At 44.6% G+C, this 20,285-nt stretch overlaps 1 gene segment (V, D, J or C); it reads left to right on the top strand.

Moving 5' to 3' along the window:
- Nucleotides 1-20,167, top strand: part of LOC114639722 — a 586,704-nt gene extending 566,537 nt beyond the window's left edge. Inside the window, 4 exon segments of the C gene segment in view lie at nt 16,495-16,749; nt 18,102-18,146; nt 18,941-19,048; nt 19,647-20,167. Of these exon segments, the coding sequence occupies nt 16,495-16,749; nt 18,102-18,146; nt 18,941-19,047 (407 nt within the window).
- Nucleotides 20,168-20,285: the final 118 nt, after the last annotated feature.

The following is a 20,285-nucleotide window of genomic DNA, read 5'->3' on the forward strand; positions in this document are numbered from 1 at the left end:
AAAACAAAAGGCTTTCATGGGCTTAATTCTATGGCTTAGCTTTATTCCAGTAATCAAAAAAGGGGAATCCCCAGCAGAGTTCCCAAGAGGGAGGATAGCTGTATGCTGATCACATTAATCTATGATCACAGAAGATTGAACATTTTTGTCAGACAGCACAGGACCACAATTTACAACATATTCATTTGGGAGACAAGATATCACTAAAGAAACACTTAATGCGGATGCTAAGACCCACTGAACTTGCCACAGTGTTTGTGGAAACACGGCGGTCAAAGAATTAACAGCTCATGCAGACAAATTCACTCCCTGTATAGGAAAACTGTTAAAATAAGGGCGTAGAACTGGCTGTGAACAAGACAAGTTATGTAGGAACCCTAGAAATAACAGCTCGGAGAGCTGCTCCTAAAGAAAGGGCACCTTAGCTGAGCATACCCAGGTCCTCTAAATCTGCTTTGACTAGTGCACTGGACCAGTCTTATCTGTAAAAAGAAAGTATTTAATAGTACTTCATAAGTTATTATAAGGGTAAGTCATATATGTGAAAATATTTTACAGATTCTGAAGTGCTACCCACATATAAAATATGGGTCTATAGAACAACAAAAAAATATTAAAAGCTGGGTCAGACAGAACTATTTTAAGATGAAGAGACAGTGTAAGTTCTCAATAAAGGCTGTTTTTGTGTGGCTCTGTCACGTCAGGCACTGGTTAAAAACACCCTTTCTTTCACGGAAGTGTGTGAGTTAAGAGTTATCTGATGAAAACAGGAAGGGAAAGAAGCCATTTTGTAAAGACCGCACTTACAGTGCAAATTCTGGGACTTACCAGAGGTTTGGAACTGGGACAAAACTCCAAGTCATCCCAAGTGAGTCCATCTCTGAATTGTTCCTACCCCTCAAAACTCCCAGTCGTCCCAAGTGAGTCCGTGTCTGAATTGTTCCTTCCCCTCGTGTTGTCTTCTCTAAGATCACAGCATTTGGAGCCCAAAATAGGATACAGTAGACCTCCCACTTCTTGGTCACTTTCAGGAGATGTAAGCAAAGGTGTGTATAGCATCCTTCATCCGTCCTTTAACATTTTAATAGTCTTATTCCACCCTTGTTCTTTTCCAATGGGAAAGAAAGTTAAGACATTGCCCATGAGACTAAATGTCAAATCACAAATCACAAAGCAGAGATCTGGCGTTTGTTTGCTTTTAACATTTGTGAAGTATCCTATTTTATGATAAGAGGGTCACTTGACTTTGAAGGCAGAATTCGACTTGAGTAAGCCCCAGGCTTGTAGAATGAGTTAACTGAGGTTGGGAAGCCTTTCTGTATAGTGATTTAAACCTTTCTTCGTGAAATTGTCAGTTGATAGACATTAAAGTGAGGGAGACCCTGTGGCAGGAATCTGAAACTGTAACTTGTGGAGTTGTGAGACGGTTCCAGACGTCTGTTAGATAAATAGAGACGAAAATGTGGGAGTTTGGTGGCGATAGATTGAGAGACGTGGACAGGAGGCAAGTTCACTTTTAAACTTGGTGCCACAAATGCCCCAGGCTTGAGCTAAATGAACCATGTGCTTTGTGAAGTATAAAAGAAAAGTGAGGTGCAGCCTGTCTGTCGATGGAAAGCTATGGCTCGGAGTCTGGGTGTGTGCTCACCTACGGGGGTTTTTGACTGACTAAGAAACACTGTGGACAGTGGAGGCTATAAACTGGTCTTTGGACGTGGGACTCAATTGCTGGTGAGCCCTGGTAAGGGAGCTAAGGAAGGAATGATGGGAAGGCTGCAGGTGAAAGGTCTTTATGGTCCAAGGAATGGCCCTGTAATGAAAAACAAGCTGGGGGCAGGGTGACTCATTGTTACTAAGGTCCCACTAGTTCTAGCAAAAAAGTGTGTGTGTGTGTGTGTGTGTGTGTGTGTGTGTTTGTGTGTATGTGTGTGTTCACAGCCCCACACTGGAAAGAATGAGGGCAAGTCCTCTGAGATTTGTGAGTCCTTTGCTAAAATATCATGTAGATCCAAAATGTTTGAATGTTTATTGGCAGTGGCAGCAGTCTAGCCTGCTTAGCCTTAGGTCACCTGCTCCTCACTCATTTAACAGGCTAATAACATCCAAGGTCACAGTCCTAGTGAGGTGATGTCATCTATGTAGATTGTTAAGCCTCTTGGCATAGCCTATGTTCTCCATAAATGATGAATTTTCTTTCTCCTTCCAAACTATATATCATGGGCTGAAAAGTCCTACGCTGCAGGCCGTTTTTGTGTAGAGGTTTACTGCTGTGTGACTCGGGATACAACAAACTCACTTTTGGAAAGGGCACGATGCTTCTAGTCTCTCCAGGTAAACGCTGCTCCAGGTCATCTCAGCTTTGTCTCCCTTTGAATTAAGGTTTCTGCACACTCTTTCTGCGTTTTCCCCGTGAACTGCCTCATCCTCGCTCTGTTGGTTGATAATGTGTGAACTTAAGGCTGTAGCTTCCTGGGCTCTTCATTTAAACAAGAAAGTAGGAGACGCACTATAAATAACAGGAGAACTGGTTCACTAGAACAGGATGGAGCCTAGACTAAAACTGTAAATAATTAGGAAATAGTAGTTTCTCTAGAAATAACCCAACCTCCTGGGAAAGGTCTGGACTATGTGTTCTTCCTCGGATATCCTTCAGATTCCTCTTATCTTCTGTATCACAAATTTAGCTGTGCAGCTGTGTTGGTCTACAACATGTATAGCTATAGAAACCCACTGCTACAAATACCCACTGGCAAAAACAAAGAGAGAGCAAAGGATCTTCATATCCTGCAATATCTAACATGGCTCTTTTACAAAATACTTGATAAAGATTTGTTTAATTGAAACTGAGCACTCAGAGATATCAGAATCTCCAGTCCAAAGAGAAGGGAAAATGAATCAAATGGCGCAGGGCATTCAAGGATGGAGAGGAGGGGGAAACAGACTGAGAATCAAGGAGACCCACCCTCTATCTCCGCTATCAATTAGCTATGTACCTCACAGCAGCCTTTTTGCCTTGGAGATTTCCTCTCTACATATTTCTTAAGCTGGGATGTGGGCTCATATCACCTTTGTTGACCCCTTTCCACAAACCCTCTATGAATTTGCTTCATTTGAAGCCATAAAGTAAAAACTTTTTCTTTCTATGAATAAGTCAAATAGTTATGTTAAATATCAAGTATTTTCCAGAGCCGGGTAGTGGTGGCACACACCTTTAATCTTAGCGTTCAGGTTGCAGAGGCAGGCAGATCTCTGAGTTCAAGGTCATCCTGGTCTACACAGTAAGGTACAGGACAATCAAGGCTACACCAAGAAATCCTGTCTCAAAAAACCTTAAAAAGAAAGAAGGAAGGAAGAGAAGGAAGGAAGAGAAGGAAAAAGAAAAATATCTCAAGTATTTTCCAAGTCATTAGTGTAAGAGAGAACAGCGCTGTGGAAGACTGTTTACTGTGAGACCTCAGACACTGTGGGAGCTGGGGAGAAGCAAACGCACTTACCTTTGGAAGGGGAACCCTGCTAAGAGTGGACCTGAGTAAGTGGGGGAGGGGGGTGTGCTAATGCAGTGTGTTCAGTGAATACATGGAACAGTGAACTAGATAAGATGTGCTTTTATCATTGTACCTGATTTCTAATTGATTGTAATCAAATGCTGAAGTATTAATAATGTAACCTCCAGATGTTGCTTGAGAACAATTTAAGCATATTTTCTCTTAGGTGGAATTTGCTGTTCCGTTAAGACTTTTCCCAAGAGTTGAGGCTGACAGAAGCCTGTCTAACATTAGAGTTTTAACCTGAGAATTTTGCTAAAGTGGAATTGAGTGGACAGAGGCAGCTGAAAGAGCAGAAAATGACATGGCTACTATCTAATAGACCTTTTCTGCTTGCACTACCATTGAGGGCATCCAAGGTCCTTTTACCTATGCCCCAAATAAGAGAAGCCAAATTCTAGAGGCTAACTGCCCCTTTACACACACCGTGGTCCTCACAGAGTCAGTGAGGTACAAATGAAGGAGCCCAGGGATGCTAGTTTCAGACAAGAAGCTAAATTTGATTCGGCACCAACTTGCTGTGTGATATTGAACAATCGTTGCCCGTCTATGAGCCTCTGACTCTCTCAGGAGAGAAAGGGGGTAGACAGCAATAGTTTAGAAGCTCCCTCCTTTGTGAACCTAAAGCTCATGCTATTCAAGAGTATGGGTTTGGGACTATTGCAGAAACAAATTCTCCACAGAGGGAGCATATTCTGTAACCTTAATGAAATAGCCTCGCTAATCAATAATCTAACTCAGCATATTAATAATAATAACTGGCCCGTGAGATGTCTTAGGAAGTAAAATACTTGATACACAAACCAGATGATGAAGGTTCAATCTCTGAAACATACACACAACACACACACAACACACACACAACACACACACACAACACACACACAACACACACACGTCATTGCCATCATTGCCACCACCACCGCCATCATCATCATCAACAACAAGAGGAAAGAAATGATAATAACTCTCATATACGTGCCTGTGACGGGTGGGTATAGTGTTAGATACCATATTAAGTCTATAGCTCTATAAGGTAAGGGCAGTATTTTTTATTTTGCATGGGAGTTATGAGGCTCAGAAAATTTTTTGCTCGAAATTCTATGGCTAGTTATCTAAAAGGCCTAAATTCAAACCTGGTCAGCCTGTCTGACCTCAAAGCTCTGTTCGTTCTACTTCATGTTGTCAGAGGCTTTGTTGTGGTTCACTTAGAAATGAGGGATAATGCCAATCAGAGAGGAGAGAAATATGTGGAGCTTAGCTTTTCCATCCTTAGTCGATGCCGTGAGTTAAAGATTCAGAAAGTCTTGATATAGATGCTTGTTCTAAAGGATTCTCTCCTCTCCTTAACAGAGTAACAGCAGAGCAAGGGCTGTTCTGATCACTCTGCATGCTCAGGTCTGCAGGAAAAAGGGCACAGCAGACACTCCTGTGCTGCCCCCCTCCCTTCCCTAACTGTTCCTCAAATCATCCCCAGGCAGAGCAGCCACTGGTCACAGGCCACTTAGCTCTTATTCTAGAAATCTTCTAATTCAGGACTTATTTTCTTCCTAAAAAGCAGTTCGGATGCATACAGGTTGCTTTAATCATTCAATACTTAAAAAAAAAATCAATCTGAGCTAGGCTAGGTCTAGAAGCTGAGACCTGGCCCTGGGGCCATATTCCATAACCACCGTTGAGTCAATGACCGTCTTGCAGACCACATGCAAGATTCATTCATGAACAGAAAACTTACAAAGCATTTACTAAAGACGGATCGTGGGCTTCCCAGCCCTCTGTTGTGAACGTGGCAAGTGGAGGAAACAGCCCATTTTGTCACAGGACAAATCACTGTGAGCAACAACGGGCTCCAAACTTATCTTTGGGACAGGAACAAGCCTGCTGGTTGATCCAAGTGAGTGCAATGAGAAACTTGATTTATATTACAGCAGAGGGGACATCTGTCTTCTTCATTTCTTTTGTTATCTTTTGAGGGGAGATAAGGAAGTACCTGTGGCTTTCGGTGCTGTTTAAATAAGAAAATAAGTAGACAATAGTGTTACATTACGTATAGTATCCATGAGTATCATACCTGGAAACAATACATAATAAACAGGACGCGCCAATAGAGAAAATCGAGGTAGGTCCTGTCTAGACTGGAAACTGTGTGAACAGGTTTTCTTCTGTAAGAGCTTTTACGTAGCCTGCTGTATACCGAGCAGACTCTCCTATTGAGTTCTGCCTTACTCATTTCATCTTCCAATAGTCTTGGGCAGATGAAGGTTAAAATGATAAGCCTCGAACCGCATTGGTATATGCACACAGACCCTGGAACACTTAATAACAAATCTGAGTGTGTTGTCAGAATCCCAGGCCCAGCTGCAGGTGCCACCTTGTATGGATTCATGTCACAGTGACCCCTGGTAAATGGTGGTAACCACCACTCGGGTGCTTTGCTTTGCTTTGTAGTGTTTGCAGCTGTTGTACTAGTGTGTAAGGAATCGTTGCTATGACTATCTTGTTTGTAATCACAGTGATGCTGCTGGCTTAGAGTGTACATCTCTGCTATATTATTCTTTTTGCCCCTTAAAAGGAATCACTGTCAGGATACTGCAGGGGAGGGCATTTGTTCCTTTGAGTGATTTATTATTTGTTCATTGAGTTCTCACCTCTCTGCTCAAAATCAGCATGGAAGTCACAGTGCTTGGGTGTACACTGTCTCCTCATTATCTCTCTCAGAAATGCATCCTTGGTTTTTACTTGTCTAAGCACTTAGATTTTGCAACTCAGAGTATACTAAGCTTTTAAATTCTTCCAAAACTGGCCTCTCTGCCCCAACAATAATGTTCAATAAAAGCCAGTTCAGCTTAGTAAATGATTACTGAGTATCACCAACACAAGCAGGGACTGTAATTGACTTTAAAACAAAGAAGAAAACTGAGATATGATCTCTGATCTCAAGAGGTTCAATCTTGGAGTGTAGTGGGGTGCACCTCAGTGCAGCCTCAGTGCTTCAGAGGCTGAGGCAGGCTGAGTTCAAGGCCAGCTTTTTCCTGTATGGTGAGTTCCAAGCTAACCAGAGCTACCTAGTGACACCCTATCTCAAAAATAAATAAGTAAAAGAAAGAAAAAAACCCTCAGTCTTATTAGCAAATTGGGGTTGTTCAAATGGTCAGAGATAACAGTGGATGCTTTAAACTTCTTGGCAGAAGACAGACACAATTGCACCCCAGTTTTCTGGGTGGGGGAGAATTCAACTCTGTTTTGCACTGAAATGTCTGACTTTTTAAGGACAAAAAAAAAAAAGCAAAAGCTCATCAACAATTAATACTAATATCCGAGAATGAGATCAGGACAGAAACAGGACTGAGCCGAGCATGGCCCACCAAGGCTCCTGATCAGGCCCAGAGAGGGCATGGCAGCCCTGAAGCACGCCCCAGCATGTTCTTAGCATGTGCCGATGTTCTGTAGGATCTACTCTTGGAGCTGCTTGTCCTGGCAAAATGAAAGATAATTTTTGCATCTACCCACAAGAAAGCAGGGCCTTCTACACACGTGAGAAGTGGTTGCCTTCTCCCTTGGCCCCTGAGAAATTTTCACGCCCTCCAGGTCCCCGTAGGAAGCAGAGTGTTTCACAAAGTCTTGTAAAGACTCTTCTTTCCCCATGAGGGGGAAAGTGATGCCCATTGATGGTTGTGATGCGGGATAGGGAGGCCGTGGGTAGCACTGGGGGCTGGCACTGTTTGCTCTCATTACAAGGGCTTCTTTGAGTCCTCATACCACCCCTTACAGGAAATTTCAAGATCACCTCTTTCTGGGTGCGTCTCCTCCATGAGAGGGTAGAGCTGAAATGTGGTTGTTTTTGTGAAGCACTTACTCAGAGTGGGGCTACGGAAACAACAGACTTACTTTGGGGAAGGGAACCCAAGTGGTGGTGATACCAAGTAAGTGAACCTCTTAAGTAAGTAGGTCCTCTGCCACAAATGGCCCTCTAGGATAACCTTCACCTGGATAACTCCTTCTCCTGACTCCAGGCCAGTGGAGAGCGTACACCATCCATCTGTGATGTTATACACAAGGTTCTCAGATGTCCTAAGCTTCCTTAGCCTTGCTTCCTCCTACCCTCTCTATCCGACATCTCTGATGGCCACACTCTCATTTTCTTTGTAAAACTTCCCCTGCTGTTCCTTGAGGGTTGCTTTTAAATTGAATAGTGGATTACAGAAACACATGCTGGAAGGAACCTTGGGGACACCTTACTGTTGTGACTGTGGCAGCCTGGGGTCTTGCTCAATGCAGAGTAGGTTCAAGCCCCAGCCCCTTCCTCTCACCCTGAGTTCAGTAGAGCCACACGACCTTTTACTAACAATTCTCAAGCATAGGTAGAGAGCAACAGTGAGTCTGCTGAATGCAAGGGCCAAAGACGGCTGGAGTGCCCACGTCAGCTTAGGGCTGCAGCCTGGGCTGTGACTTCTGTGAGCTTTTCCATCTCTGAAGTAGGTGTCAGGAGCTCCATCTCCTCTTGACTTTCAAAAGTTGCAACTTTTTTTTTCTGGGGTTTCATGGAAACAAGGCCCTGTCTGAATCAAGGTCACTGGAAATAATGAAGATCAGATGGCCTTGGGTACCTATCTCCAGGCTGTAGAGAGACCAGGACAATAACACAAGTCACAGGAAGGGCCTTAACCTTGCAGAGTCTTGGTCAGACAGGGTTTTGCAGGAAATCAAATGCCTGGGACTCTCACATAATGGGAAGGCTATGCATGGAAACCTTCAGGGTACAGGAAGGAAAGCCAGAGGAGAGCAAAGAGAGCTTCTGACAGAAGTTTAGGGGTGCATCAGCACAAACCTGTGTAATATCCCCTAGAGTCCCAACTCCCATGGCACTTTCAGAAGCCCTAGAATCAGACCAGAGTGTCTGCCCTACAGACAAGGTGGTTGATCCTGGTGGTATTAGGATATTCTTGCTTCTATGCTGTCAAGAAAGTGATAGGTTTTTAGTATAACTGGGTCGGGGATCCAGTGGGCCCAACGTTTCCCTGGATTGTTGCCCCGACCCAACAGGACCAATGGCAAAGGGAGGTCACAGGAGATAGGTTTCATCAAAGGCTTTCCTCACTGTGTACCTCTGGAGGAAACTACAAACCTAACTTTGGAAAAGGGACCAGCCTCGTGGTTTATCCATGTGAGTACTGCAGAAACAATCACTGGGGAACGGTTGTGAGCAGAATGTTAGGGAAGGACATCCTACAGGGAGAGAGTGGAGTGGTCTGCACTCATTAACGGACTCCTTTGCTGAAGAGAAGTAACTGTCGGTGTGTCATGTCTAATGAGGCTGCGCTGAATAATGGATAAGGGTTCTGCTTCAAAGGACAAATATCCAAATTTTGAGAACCAAGGTTTTACTCTTGTCAGGTCTCTGAAGAACTTTTCTTTGTAGCAGACACAGAGCTTACCCTACTGCTCTCTCTTTCTGAGAAACTGGCCATCTCCTGTCCACCCCATGAGATCTTTTACCCCAGCTCATACCCAGGATGCTGAGGAATTCTAGACAAAAATGGGCCTCCTCCTGCTTCAAGAAGCCTCAGTCCCTTTCCCCATGTAAAGCACTGTAGGAATTATGTTATTATTAGCTACTGCTTACAACATGCCTGACCTGCCAGTGACCGGGCTCTGTCCTTCTTCGATCAGTATACTCATCCATCCTAATGATAGGTAATTGATATTGGGCCCATTTTATAGATAAGGAAGCAGAAACTTGGGGTTAGCAAGTTGCTCAAGAATGCATAACTGAGACAAACACAACTGAAGTTGAGTTAGAGGTATTTGACTAAAGGACGTATTATTAGTGTGAAGGAAACCCCCAACACAGCAAAGGTTGCCTGGGTGTAAATTTTTCCTTCCCCAAGTGAGGAGGTTCTGTCCAACTTTGTACATCCTGATCCTCTGGCCAAAGTAGCCATGGCAGAGTGACTCAGCATTTCTAGGGACCTAAATAAAGTCACACTTGCGTTAGTAAGATGTGAGAACTTTGGAGAGGGAAAGTGAAACATTAGAAGATTGTTCGTTGGAATTAATGTCAAAACCATGAAGGAGGCCACATAAAAGTTTTGTTCCCTGAGACACTCTGAGGGGCCACGGGCAACTGCCCTGGGGGGGCAGGTATTTGTACTGTGCTGTACCAGGGTGGGGGTCACAGGTCGTGGGCCAGCTCACTTTTGGGAGTGGAACAAGACTCCAAGTTTATGCAAGTAAGTGCCTGGCCTTGGAAAGTCTCTCTGCTCTCTTCCATGATGAACCTGTCATTCCTGAACTAAATTTGTGTGTTTCCTCATAAGATTTGGTTGATTCAGATTCTAAATCCCCAACCATTGGCTTACTGGTGTATTTTTTAAGGAAGCTGCCAAGGGGGGGTTAACCTCTTCATCATCATAGACCCTTCTGCGGCTCCCAGATATTTCTCAGAGAAGAAATTGTGACTAAGTGTAACAAGAGATTTATTTTTGTTTTTGTTACCATCCAGTTTTATAAAAGATGATGGTTTAAACTCCCCAAAGGTAGAACTTTGGGGCACACTCTCAAGAAACTCCGTGATCAACTAAGAGATTAGGAGGCACGTTAAAGCCTACATAATGTCAAAAACAACACAAATCAAAAAATTAGACCCTGCAGAAGTTAAAGGACAAGTCAGACATAACAAAAGAACCCAAGTATCAGGCCTGCATTGAAAAGAGAGTATTTAGAGATTTACCCATGCAATGGCTACTTACTGAGCAACTCCATCTTAACCATTACACTAGATGTGAGGAAGGAAGGCCAGGAAATCCAGAGTCTATGCTTCAACTTGTAAGTTCAAGTTTGAACAGACTGTCATGGGCATGGTATACACACACACACACACACACACACACACACTAAATCAGTGATTCTTTTTTTTTTCCTAAAAGTACCTTCTAGAAGATTTTGGGAAAATTCCAGTGAAAAGGAAATCACTGTTTAAAACATGTTGAGTTTGGTATTAGTAAGTATTCTCCAACAGAGAAAGTTATTAGGCCTTTAAAGCAGAGAGACTATAGCATCCAGCCACATGGAATATGGCAGAGCAAGAAGTAGAAATTTAGATTGCTATAGAGGCCAGAATCTCTTTGCCAGCTGGGGAAGCATCCCATCTCTCCAGGGAAGGCTCCTCTGTTCAAGTTTGTTTGCTTATGTGCTTCACCAAGGGCCTCTTCCCTGCCCTGCCAAGGGTCAGTTAGCCTGGATTAGAAAGCCCATCCTGTTTCTGGAAAACCAGAGCTTAGAGGCAAAAGGCAAACAAAACGTTTGTAATATGGACCCAGCACAAACAGGGTTTAGCAGGAAAGGAAGAGATGTGTGTCCATCTGAGGGACCACCAGGGAAAGAGGTACACAGGGGAAATGGTCCCACTGGCATTATAATCATCTTTGAAATGCCCAGCTCCCAGGTGTGCGGTGAACTATGGCTGGAAGCTCAAAAATGTGTGTTTGGAAAAGGCTTTTGAGTTGATATTGTTCCTGGCAGGTAAACCTGTTGGGAAGATTCAGTCCTGTGTGTGCGAATCCCTGAGGCTCAGTGTGCTGACAGGGCAGAAGCAGCTCAGCTGCCTACATGTTCTGCAGTTGTGGGGAGGAAATGAAGCTGTTTCCTAATAATTAGAAAGAAACAATCAGCACCAGCGAGGCCCCTAATTGTGGCCGCAGGAGTGAATAGGAGAATGAGCAGATTCGGAGCACAGAGAACCCAACGGTTAAAATTAGACTAGCATTTAGAATGGAATTTTAATGTCCTAGAGCTAGAGGAGGCATATCCAAAGACCGAAATAAATACACGTGTACGTTTATGAGATATTAACGAGTAGTAACATTACCCTTAAATAGTAAGCTTGAGGAGCCTAGGCTTACTTTATTGTAAGATTTTGCAAACTTTAAAATGCTAATACTCATGGTCAGTCTTCAGGATTAGAATGCACTACATACTTTCTAATCTTTCTGGGCTTTAGTTTTTTTTTTTTTTCTTTTTTCACAGAAATTTAGAAGGGATGAGGCTCTGTGCTATCCGCACTGAGAACTCTCACTTGTTTACACTGTTCTCAGACTCTGGGGTTTGTGTCCCGTATGACGTCAGTACAAGGCGGAGCTTTCTCCTGGCTTCCTAGCCATGATAATTGTAGTCCATGCGTACCCTAGGGAATTACAGGTGCCATCTTAAGGGAGGGCTCTCCTACACCTCAGTCCTGTCACTAAGCCTTGAAGATGCTTTGCACGAGCTGCCATTTCATACTAGGCATGGTGACACACACTCATAATCCCAGCACTCAAGAAACCGAGGCATGAGGATCGTGAGTTCAAGGCCAGCCTTGGGCTACAGAGCAAGACCATGTCAGAAAAGAAAACAATGTGTACTTTTAAAATCATTTTGCAATTAATCACACTCTTCCAAGGTGCCTCTTACATCTTTAATTGTGTTGTTGATGCCAGAAAGGGTACCTTCCTTTTAGGAAAACCTTATTGGCTTCAAGATGACTGAGGGAAAGGTCTCTGGGCCTACTCCTGGAAAAAAAAAGGAACTGTGGTGAGACTTCTCTTTCATCAAAGGAAAATTGACTTGAGGGAAATCTTTAAACTGAGGCAGGAGGCGAGTGTCCCATCGAGGCTGGTCCAGCCCAGATTAGAATTCTTGTAAAGCACCTTTCTACTGTGTGTTATCTGGTGGCTTCAATAAGTTGACCTTTGGAGCAGGGACCAGTCTGGCTGTGTGCCCACGTGAGTATGATCAGGCCAATGACGGGTACAAAAAGAACTGGTGCCTTATTGATGTAATCGATAGCAAATCTTGGGATGCACAAAATATCATTTCTTATTTCCATAGGCTCTGGTGGTAGCTTCAAATATTTAGTTCTCATACTGAAGTCAGAGAGGTGCCAAGAGCCAATTGAATAAATGAAAATCTGGACAGGATAATTTATAGAAAAAAAGTTTTTAAAAGAATTGCATATACTCAGTGCTTTCAAGCGAGGCTGATAATATCAGCACCAGATAACCTGAACATTCAGGAAATTAGCTAAGTGCCCTTGGGGAGGAAGAGATGGGTTAATGGCAAACACAAATTCTCTTTTATTGCAGCAGGTAGTTAAACTTCTGAGTTAGCTAATGAGTGTGGTGAGGGGACACCAGTTCCCAGAGACTTTTCTCAGAACTGAGTTGAGTCCCAGAATCTGCACCCAAGGGTAAAAATGGCTGAGCTCTGTGCTGGCCAGATAGAGAGGGAGATGGAGGAGGAGGCGCTACCTTCATCAGCTATATTTAATAGTGTTTCACTTTCAACAACAAAATGATATTCCCACATCATTTGGTATCATGTGAGATATTGCCTGCACACAACAACAACAAAAATCTTCCATTGAGAGAGCATCTAGTACATCCTTGGTACTAGTATCATGGCTTTGCCACACAAGGTTTATATTGTTGTAAAAAGAGGGAGCAACAGCTCCCTTGGTAAACAGAAATTGTAAGAAACCAAGAACTCCAGGACATTTTAGGGAAATATCCTGAGACCCCAGTGGGCTCTGACTGGTGTCAGAAAGACTTCTTCAAAGACCTTAGCTGTACTGGGAATCCAGCTCTAACCCTAAACTAATCTCTGGAGCTGAAACCAAACTAAGCAATCCACCATATACATACAATGAGTCAAGGATAGAACTTACACCTACTCCCTCTGCCTCTCTGTCTAAGACAGAGCTCGAGTTCTGGTATTTTCTTCTGTAGGATTTTTAAGTGTTTCTAGAAAGAACCCATCCCACCCAGTACTGAAGAAACACTGTCTTTGCTCTGAAGCCTTGGCAATCATAAGGCTGTTGACAATCTAGATCCTTCAATTAGAATATCTGAGAAGCTGCTGCTCTGAGCAAGGAGTGTCGATTTCATAAAATTCTCCTGAATTTACGGAAATCACTTACTTCAGTTTTGGGCCTCACAGTAGAACAGGGCAGGAGGAAAGGACTGTTTGTAGCAGAGACAGAATTGCTAAGCTAGCAGAAGGGCTAAGTCTCAAGCCTGGGATTCTCCACCCTGAGAGAAAATTATAATAATTTTTAAATTTTCCCTAATTTAGGGAATTTATAAAATAATTTCCCTAAATAATTAGGAATAATTAGGAACTTTCCCTGAAGGAAAGCACCTAGTGCTTCTATCTAAGGAGTAGGTAGGTCAAGTCAGCTTCTGTAAAGGTGTAACCTGCAGTGTGAATACTGGAGGACTAAGTGGTAAATTAATGTTCGGGAAAGAGACCCAAGTGACAGTAATATCTGGTGAGTTATCCCAAGTGGCACCATTTGCAACCCAGTAGGCCATGGTCATTAACCCTCTCTCTGCAGATGTCCACTGTCCCCATGGCAGGGTGAGGCTAACTGGGGTATCTTGCTGATTGTTTTAGGGATGTCTTCGAAGAGAGAAGGCATCACTATCAATCTTAAATATCTGTGTTTTTCTCTAGGTCAAACTCATTAAAAGATGACTTTAATCATTCAATGGACACTTTTAAATGCCTCTAAGTAGCTATCACTCTAGATAATGTTAGGCTGAGAATAAAAAGCCGAAGACAGATAGATGTCTAACCTGTCCGCAGACAGCATAAAAACTAGACAAAGGTTCAGAACTACTGCACATTTAACAACCTACAAACGATGTGAGGGTTGGCAACTGCTGGTGTAGACAAACAGACTCAGAGGGGTCCTGGGAGAAGGTACCCTAGACTGAGGCTGCTTTCTGTGCTAGAAAAGATTTGTTGAGCCTTGACGGACTGATAATATCTGTGTAACTAAGAGAGAGGAGGGAGGCAGAATCCCAACCGAGGGGCAACCAGAAAGACTTGATCTTGGGATAAACAAGGCACAGGCCTTCTGGCTTGTGTAGGCAGATCCGATAGTAAAAATAGATGAAGAGAAAGACAACAAAGGAGCCTCCTTAGACAGCGGAGATAAACACTAGAACGTCCCAGGGAAGAGAGACTGGGACGGGGGCCAGCCACAAGAAAACTGAGAATCCAGTTTAGTGAGCAGACCAGATGTGAGGTGAGAGGGATCAGGTCTTTCCACAGCCATGAATCCCCCCTCCCTCTTCATCAGACTCTAGGTGAGTTCATCTCAGCCTCCTTGGAAGACAATCAGGGGTTGTTTCTGCGAGGAAGCATTAGGACTGGTGTGCAGAGGGGTGCTCCATCTTTCCAGACAAGCCTGCAGTGCAGTTTCCTGATGCTATCCACGCCTGAGTAGGAACCACATCTGTGTCACTAACTCTCATTCCTAGGTTCCCAGTACTTAATAACAGAGCACAGATTTAGTGGTGAGGGAGTCTTCTATCACTGCAATGCCCCTGGGGACCTACAGCACGAACGCACTCAGACACGCGCCTCTGTATGTTTTGAATTATGATGGCAAGTTAGAATCCAGGACAGCTGAACTTGGAGCTGAGAAATTGATCCAGTCTTGCTAAAGTGATCTCTGATGTCATCGGTGGTAAAATGTGTTTTTCTTACCAGTTAGAAATAGAATGCCTCTCACTGCAGGGCTCTGAGAGACAGAACCCCAAAGACCTCTAATTAAAGGGTATTTGTTTCTCATTTTCATGGGGAAAGGTAGGGTTGCAGTAGATATCTATGGGGCTGAAAATGAAAGGGACTAAGCACTAGGAAGTCTCTGTGGTGAGACCTTAAATATTTGCCTGAAAGGGACCAGAACTCCACGTCTGATCAGTACACCCGCCCAGCTCTGCCGCTCTAAAGCAGTCCCTTGCTTGCTACAGGCAGCTCTTGTCTTAACTCAGCATCCTAGAGCAATGGCGCCAGGCCTGATTCCTTTGGTTTAGGATCCAGCTGGAAGCCTACATTGCCAAGGCCACCCTGGTTGGCTCCTGTGATCAGTCAAGAGCTATGGGGGTGAGAACCACTGGGCAGGAGCCTCTGATCCCAGCCCTGCTGGAAACTCTCTAGGTGGTCTGGTGTGTTAATCCCTCAGAACAGCCTCTGCTTCCTCCTCTGAAACTGGTGGGGGTGGGGAAATAGTCTGAGAGGGTCAAATAGTCTGAGAGGGTTAAAAACAAAATCCCTAGGAAAAAATAAAGAATTGTCTCAGTATGTACTCGCTTTCCTGGAAAAAAGAGACAGTGTGATTGGTTTGTTAAATGGTGTGTTTTCATGGTGGAATCCTGGCACATCTGTTCAATGCTGTGTGGTTTATTCAGTTATTTTTATTTGGAGAAACAGTCATTTCTCAGAACAGCCTGGATGGAGCGGGCAGTGAAGCACCTTGTCCATCTTACGGGTGAAAATTCTGAGCCTTCAGCTGCCTGTTGATTTAATCCAAGCTGTTGGGAGTAAATTGTAGAGACAGGGCTCGGATGTGAGTGTTACTCAAAACCTTATCAATGAGGGAGAAACGGCCCAGTGATGTGATAGACTTTCCAACTTAAAGTCAAAATATCACACACCTGCGTTTCTCACCAATGTCCAGCCTACTTGGGGAAGAGTACCCTCCTAAAGAGACATCGAGGTCTCTGTTTCCTAAGCTTGTTTTGGTCCTGTCAAAACAAAGTTGTTAACTAGACTCACTGGGATTTTGAAGATCGTGTTAAGTAGAAAAATGACAAGATGGTTTAGTGGTTCCACCTTCCTTTCTGGTTTTCCCAGATGCCAGAAAGGACCCCATAGAGAAGGACTTACTGAGAGCTAGAGATCTTGGCTGGCACTCACGACTTGTGCCTGTTGCTAAGCCTGAGTCCATCATGGGCAGTTACATCTAAGATGTCCTTCCTGAGTAAAGCCTGAGAACAAGACTGGTTAGTCCACAGAGTTCTGCTCTTGCATGTCACTGGCATCTGAGTTCTGACCTAAGTTAGAACTCAAAAGTTTAAAAAAGAAAACAAAACCTTCTAACATCAGTCCTCTTGGCCCACAGATATCAAGGACCCAGAACCTGCTGTGTACCAGCTGACAGATCCTCAGTCTAAGAACAGCACCCTGTGCCTCTTCACCGACTTTGATTCTCAAGTCAATGTGTCTCACAAGGAATCTGCAATGTTCTTCTCTAACAAAACCGTGCTGGACATGAAGGCTACGGATTCCAAGAGCAACGGGGCCATTGTCTGGAGCAACGAAACGAGCTTCACCTGCAATGATGCCTTCAACGTGAACATCCCCCACTCCAATTCCGGTGAGTGGGGACCAGAGGTCTCCTTACTTCAGGAGAGGCCTGGCTCAAATCTATGATTTCCAAAAGCTGCTTTGGGTCCTCTTACCCTCATCATTAGTCAGCAAAATCCACATCCTGTTTCATTAAGGAGTGGTGTGTCCTGTCCTAGCGGATCACAAAAGCAGTCAAGAGAACATGACAGAGGACACTAGCCCAGCGTTGGTCTCACGATTCTGAGTGCTCACCTTCCTGTCTTTGCTTGAGCCACGTGCCCTCTCTGTTCTCCCAGGCACAGTTTCTATGCCCTTCCTGTCCCCATCCCCCCAGGGGTCTGCCCTGATTTCTATGTCTGCCAAATAGTGTGGGTACGGAGTCTCAGGGGGGCACTGGAGTGGCGTAAAAAGTCAGATGAGGAGGAGGGAGCTCTATTCTAATCAAGGAAGACCGTCCGTCAGCAGAGGGATGTGCAAGTGACACCAGGCTACAATTAAGATATGCAATAACTTAGAGTTAAGGAAAGAACTGCTCAGAGAAGGGCTCGGAGAAAATGCTATCATGCTACAAGTTAACGGAGAAGACACCAGCCGTGCCCGAGCCAGAGAGCCTGTCAAAGCCCAGGAAAGGAGAATCTGGAGAACAAGGAGGAGCTCCAGGAAATGGGTTGTAAGACGCAGATAGGGGACCAGATCACAGAGGGAGGCAAGAGAATCAGACATTCAAAGTCATCTTCACCTACACAGCAAGTTCAAGGCCAGCCTGGACTACCTGAAACCTTGTCTCCAAAAACAAATAAATAAAATAAAATAGAAGGTTGAGTGCTGTGTGGAGGGTAGAGTGTAGGTCCAGCAGAAGACAGAGAACACAGAAGACAGGAGATAGAAGCCCTACCAGGTGACAGTAGGACTCCAGCGGCCAACACCACTTAGGTTTCACAGATAGAACCACACAGAAATAAGTCAGTGGCCATCAAGGAAAATGGCAGAGCATCTCAGTCAATGGGACCATATACAAAGAGATGATAAAGGAGCAAATTTGGGGGTTACATGAAAATATATGGCCCTAGTCATTGTTAAATATGTCTTGTTGCCTTTATGGGACTCTGGACTGAAACCTGCCAGGCCCAGGGACTATCTCAACTTTCTGGCCAATGTCATACAGCATATACTTTGCACAGCCCATATTTGTGGAAAGAATAAAAGAGTGCCCACAAGCCAGGGTACTGGTCCTATCAGATACCCTTAGGCAGTATGTCCCCCCAGTTCTCTCCCAAAGAATCACAGAAAAGCTGTGGTATGTTTTCCTGACCAACAACCTGTGGTGGGACAATTAGCATGCTTTATAATCTAAGAAAGTGTCGTTGTTTTCCCTTCTAGAAGTTCCCTGTGATGCCAAGTTGATGGAGAAAAGCTTTGAAACAGGTAAGAGAAGGATCTGACCAGCGTTGAGTGATGCTGGAGTGGGGGGGGGGAGGGAAATGGGACAGGAATAACTTTTAGTGCACAGGGGAGGAGAGGGGGTGGATCTGGGGACGAGAACAAGACTTCCAGTCCTGCTTCAGCTTCCCAGGGTCTGCTTGAATCCCCAGCACGGTTAATTTCATTATCCATTCTAAGCACTTAAGAAGTGCCTCCAGTTTCACAAGGCTAGGGAGTCACTCTCAGGCCTTGGTGTCCCTTTGATTGCTTCCTCTGTGAGAATAGCCAAAGAAAACACTTCCTATCAGGGCAGCCCTGAACGAACCTCGTCACTCTAAGGACACTGGCCCTCTACATCTCGGGGAATTCCTTTCTAGAAAGGAAGTAGAACTCACATAGCCTCAGGCAAAGGTCTTGTCTCAGCACCACCTCTGTTCCACAGGAATAGTTACTGAGTCATCACATCTGTGGTTTCACTGAGGGGCCCAGGCCTAGAGCATTATGACAAGTTCTGAGCATCTACCCCCAACCCCATCCCCATCCATACAGGGCCTCAGAATACTATATAAACTAAGTCCTTTTGGTGTTTTTTGTCTTAAAACACAATGTTCTTACCCTGGAGGAATACACAAATACCTTTGCCGTGGGATGTGTGCAGAAGCTCAAAGAAAGCTCTGGGAGTTGAAGTTACTCACAGCCAGTCTAACCAGCTCTTGGGAAAGTCCATAGTGTCATGAGTTGCTGTACAGTCCTCTCATGCATGTACCATTAATAGCTACCGCCTCTTGGTTTTCCAGATATGAACCTAAACTTTCAAAACCTGTCAGTTATGGGACTCCGAATCCTCCTGCTGAAAGTGGCCGGATTTAACCTGCTCATGACTCTGAGGCTGTGGTCCAGATGAGGTGAGAAAACACCAAAGTTTGGAGAAACCTTAGAGCTGTGGGTTCAGGGCAAGACCCAACCCTGAGAGCAAATCGCCCTCAGAGTTAAAATTTGCTTTTAAATCCTAAGACTGGACCCACAGAACTTTTCCATGCCCCACCATTTACAGGTTGTAACACTGTTGCAACAGTGCCCTGAAACACCCGGTTAGCAGAACACAATCCTTTCAGCATCCTTGGTCCAGCCGTAATCTCCTAAGATACAGATCATCCTCATTTAGAAATAATGAAAGTGAAGCCAAGTCGTATCAAGGGTCACACAGCCAAAGAATAGAGGAGGAGAAAACTTTGACCCTGATGCACATGTACCACGTGCCTCTGGCCCTGCCTCTCAGAGTGTGCATCCCCTTGCTGGGTTCTTTCTACCTAGCAAGCTCTTTCAGCTTGATATTCAAAGATACTATACTCATTACCCCTAAGCCCGGCTGCAGTCATCATGCTTCCAGCCTGACAGGGTCCCTGGCCACCTTGCACAGCCCCGAATAACTTCATCCCCATCACAGCCCTGAGGGTCCTAGTCCTCGGCACCAAGCCTGATCTCTGTGCTTCCTCACTCCAGGTCAGCAAGATCGAAAGAGCCTGACTGCCAAGCTCCTTCCTCCTCATCACCCCTCCGATCCCTCGTCAAGCCAAAAGGAGCCCTCCCATCTCATTAAAGAAGGCTGTCAGGGGTCTGGCTGGCCCCCACTCACAATCCCGCCACCTGGAATTCCCGGATTTGTGAGGAAGGTTGCTGGAGAGCTAAGCACTGCTGCACCCACTCAGCCCCCTTACTGCTGCTGACCGTTCACAGAAAAGGCAGGGGCAGGGCTTCTCCCGGACCTGAAGACCCCTTCCCCATGACAGATTTCCCCGTAGAATCCCTTGGAGAATGTTGTAAAGAACATGTTTTTCTGTGGGTTTTTTTGGTTTCTCTGTTTGTTTTTTTATGCATCCATAAAGAAATGCACATTACTCTTTCATCGAGGTATAGAAATTACCTCATTGTCTAGCCCCTCCCTGCTGCTGTGTGTACTGAACCACATTGTAGATTATTCTGTTGCCCATGACTTCATTAAAGGTGATTCAGAAAAAACGAAACTGTGATCCTATTTGACTGTGTTTGGTGGGGGCATTTACATGCAGAGAGAAACCAAAGTACATGTCTATCACACTTGCCCAGACAGTTACCTCAACAAACCTCACCATTCAACCTCTT

This window comes from Grammomys surdaster, unplaced genomic scaffold, assembly GCF_004785775.1.
Source record: "Grammomys surdaster isolate TR1022 unplaced genomic scaffold, NIH_TR_1.0 125750, whole genome shotgun sequence".
Lineage (NCBI taxonomy): Eukaryota > Metazoa > Chordata > Mammalia > Rodentia > Muridae > Grammomys > Grammomys surdaster.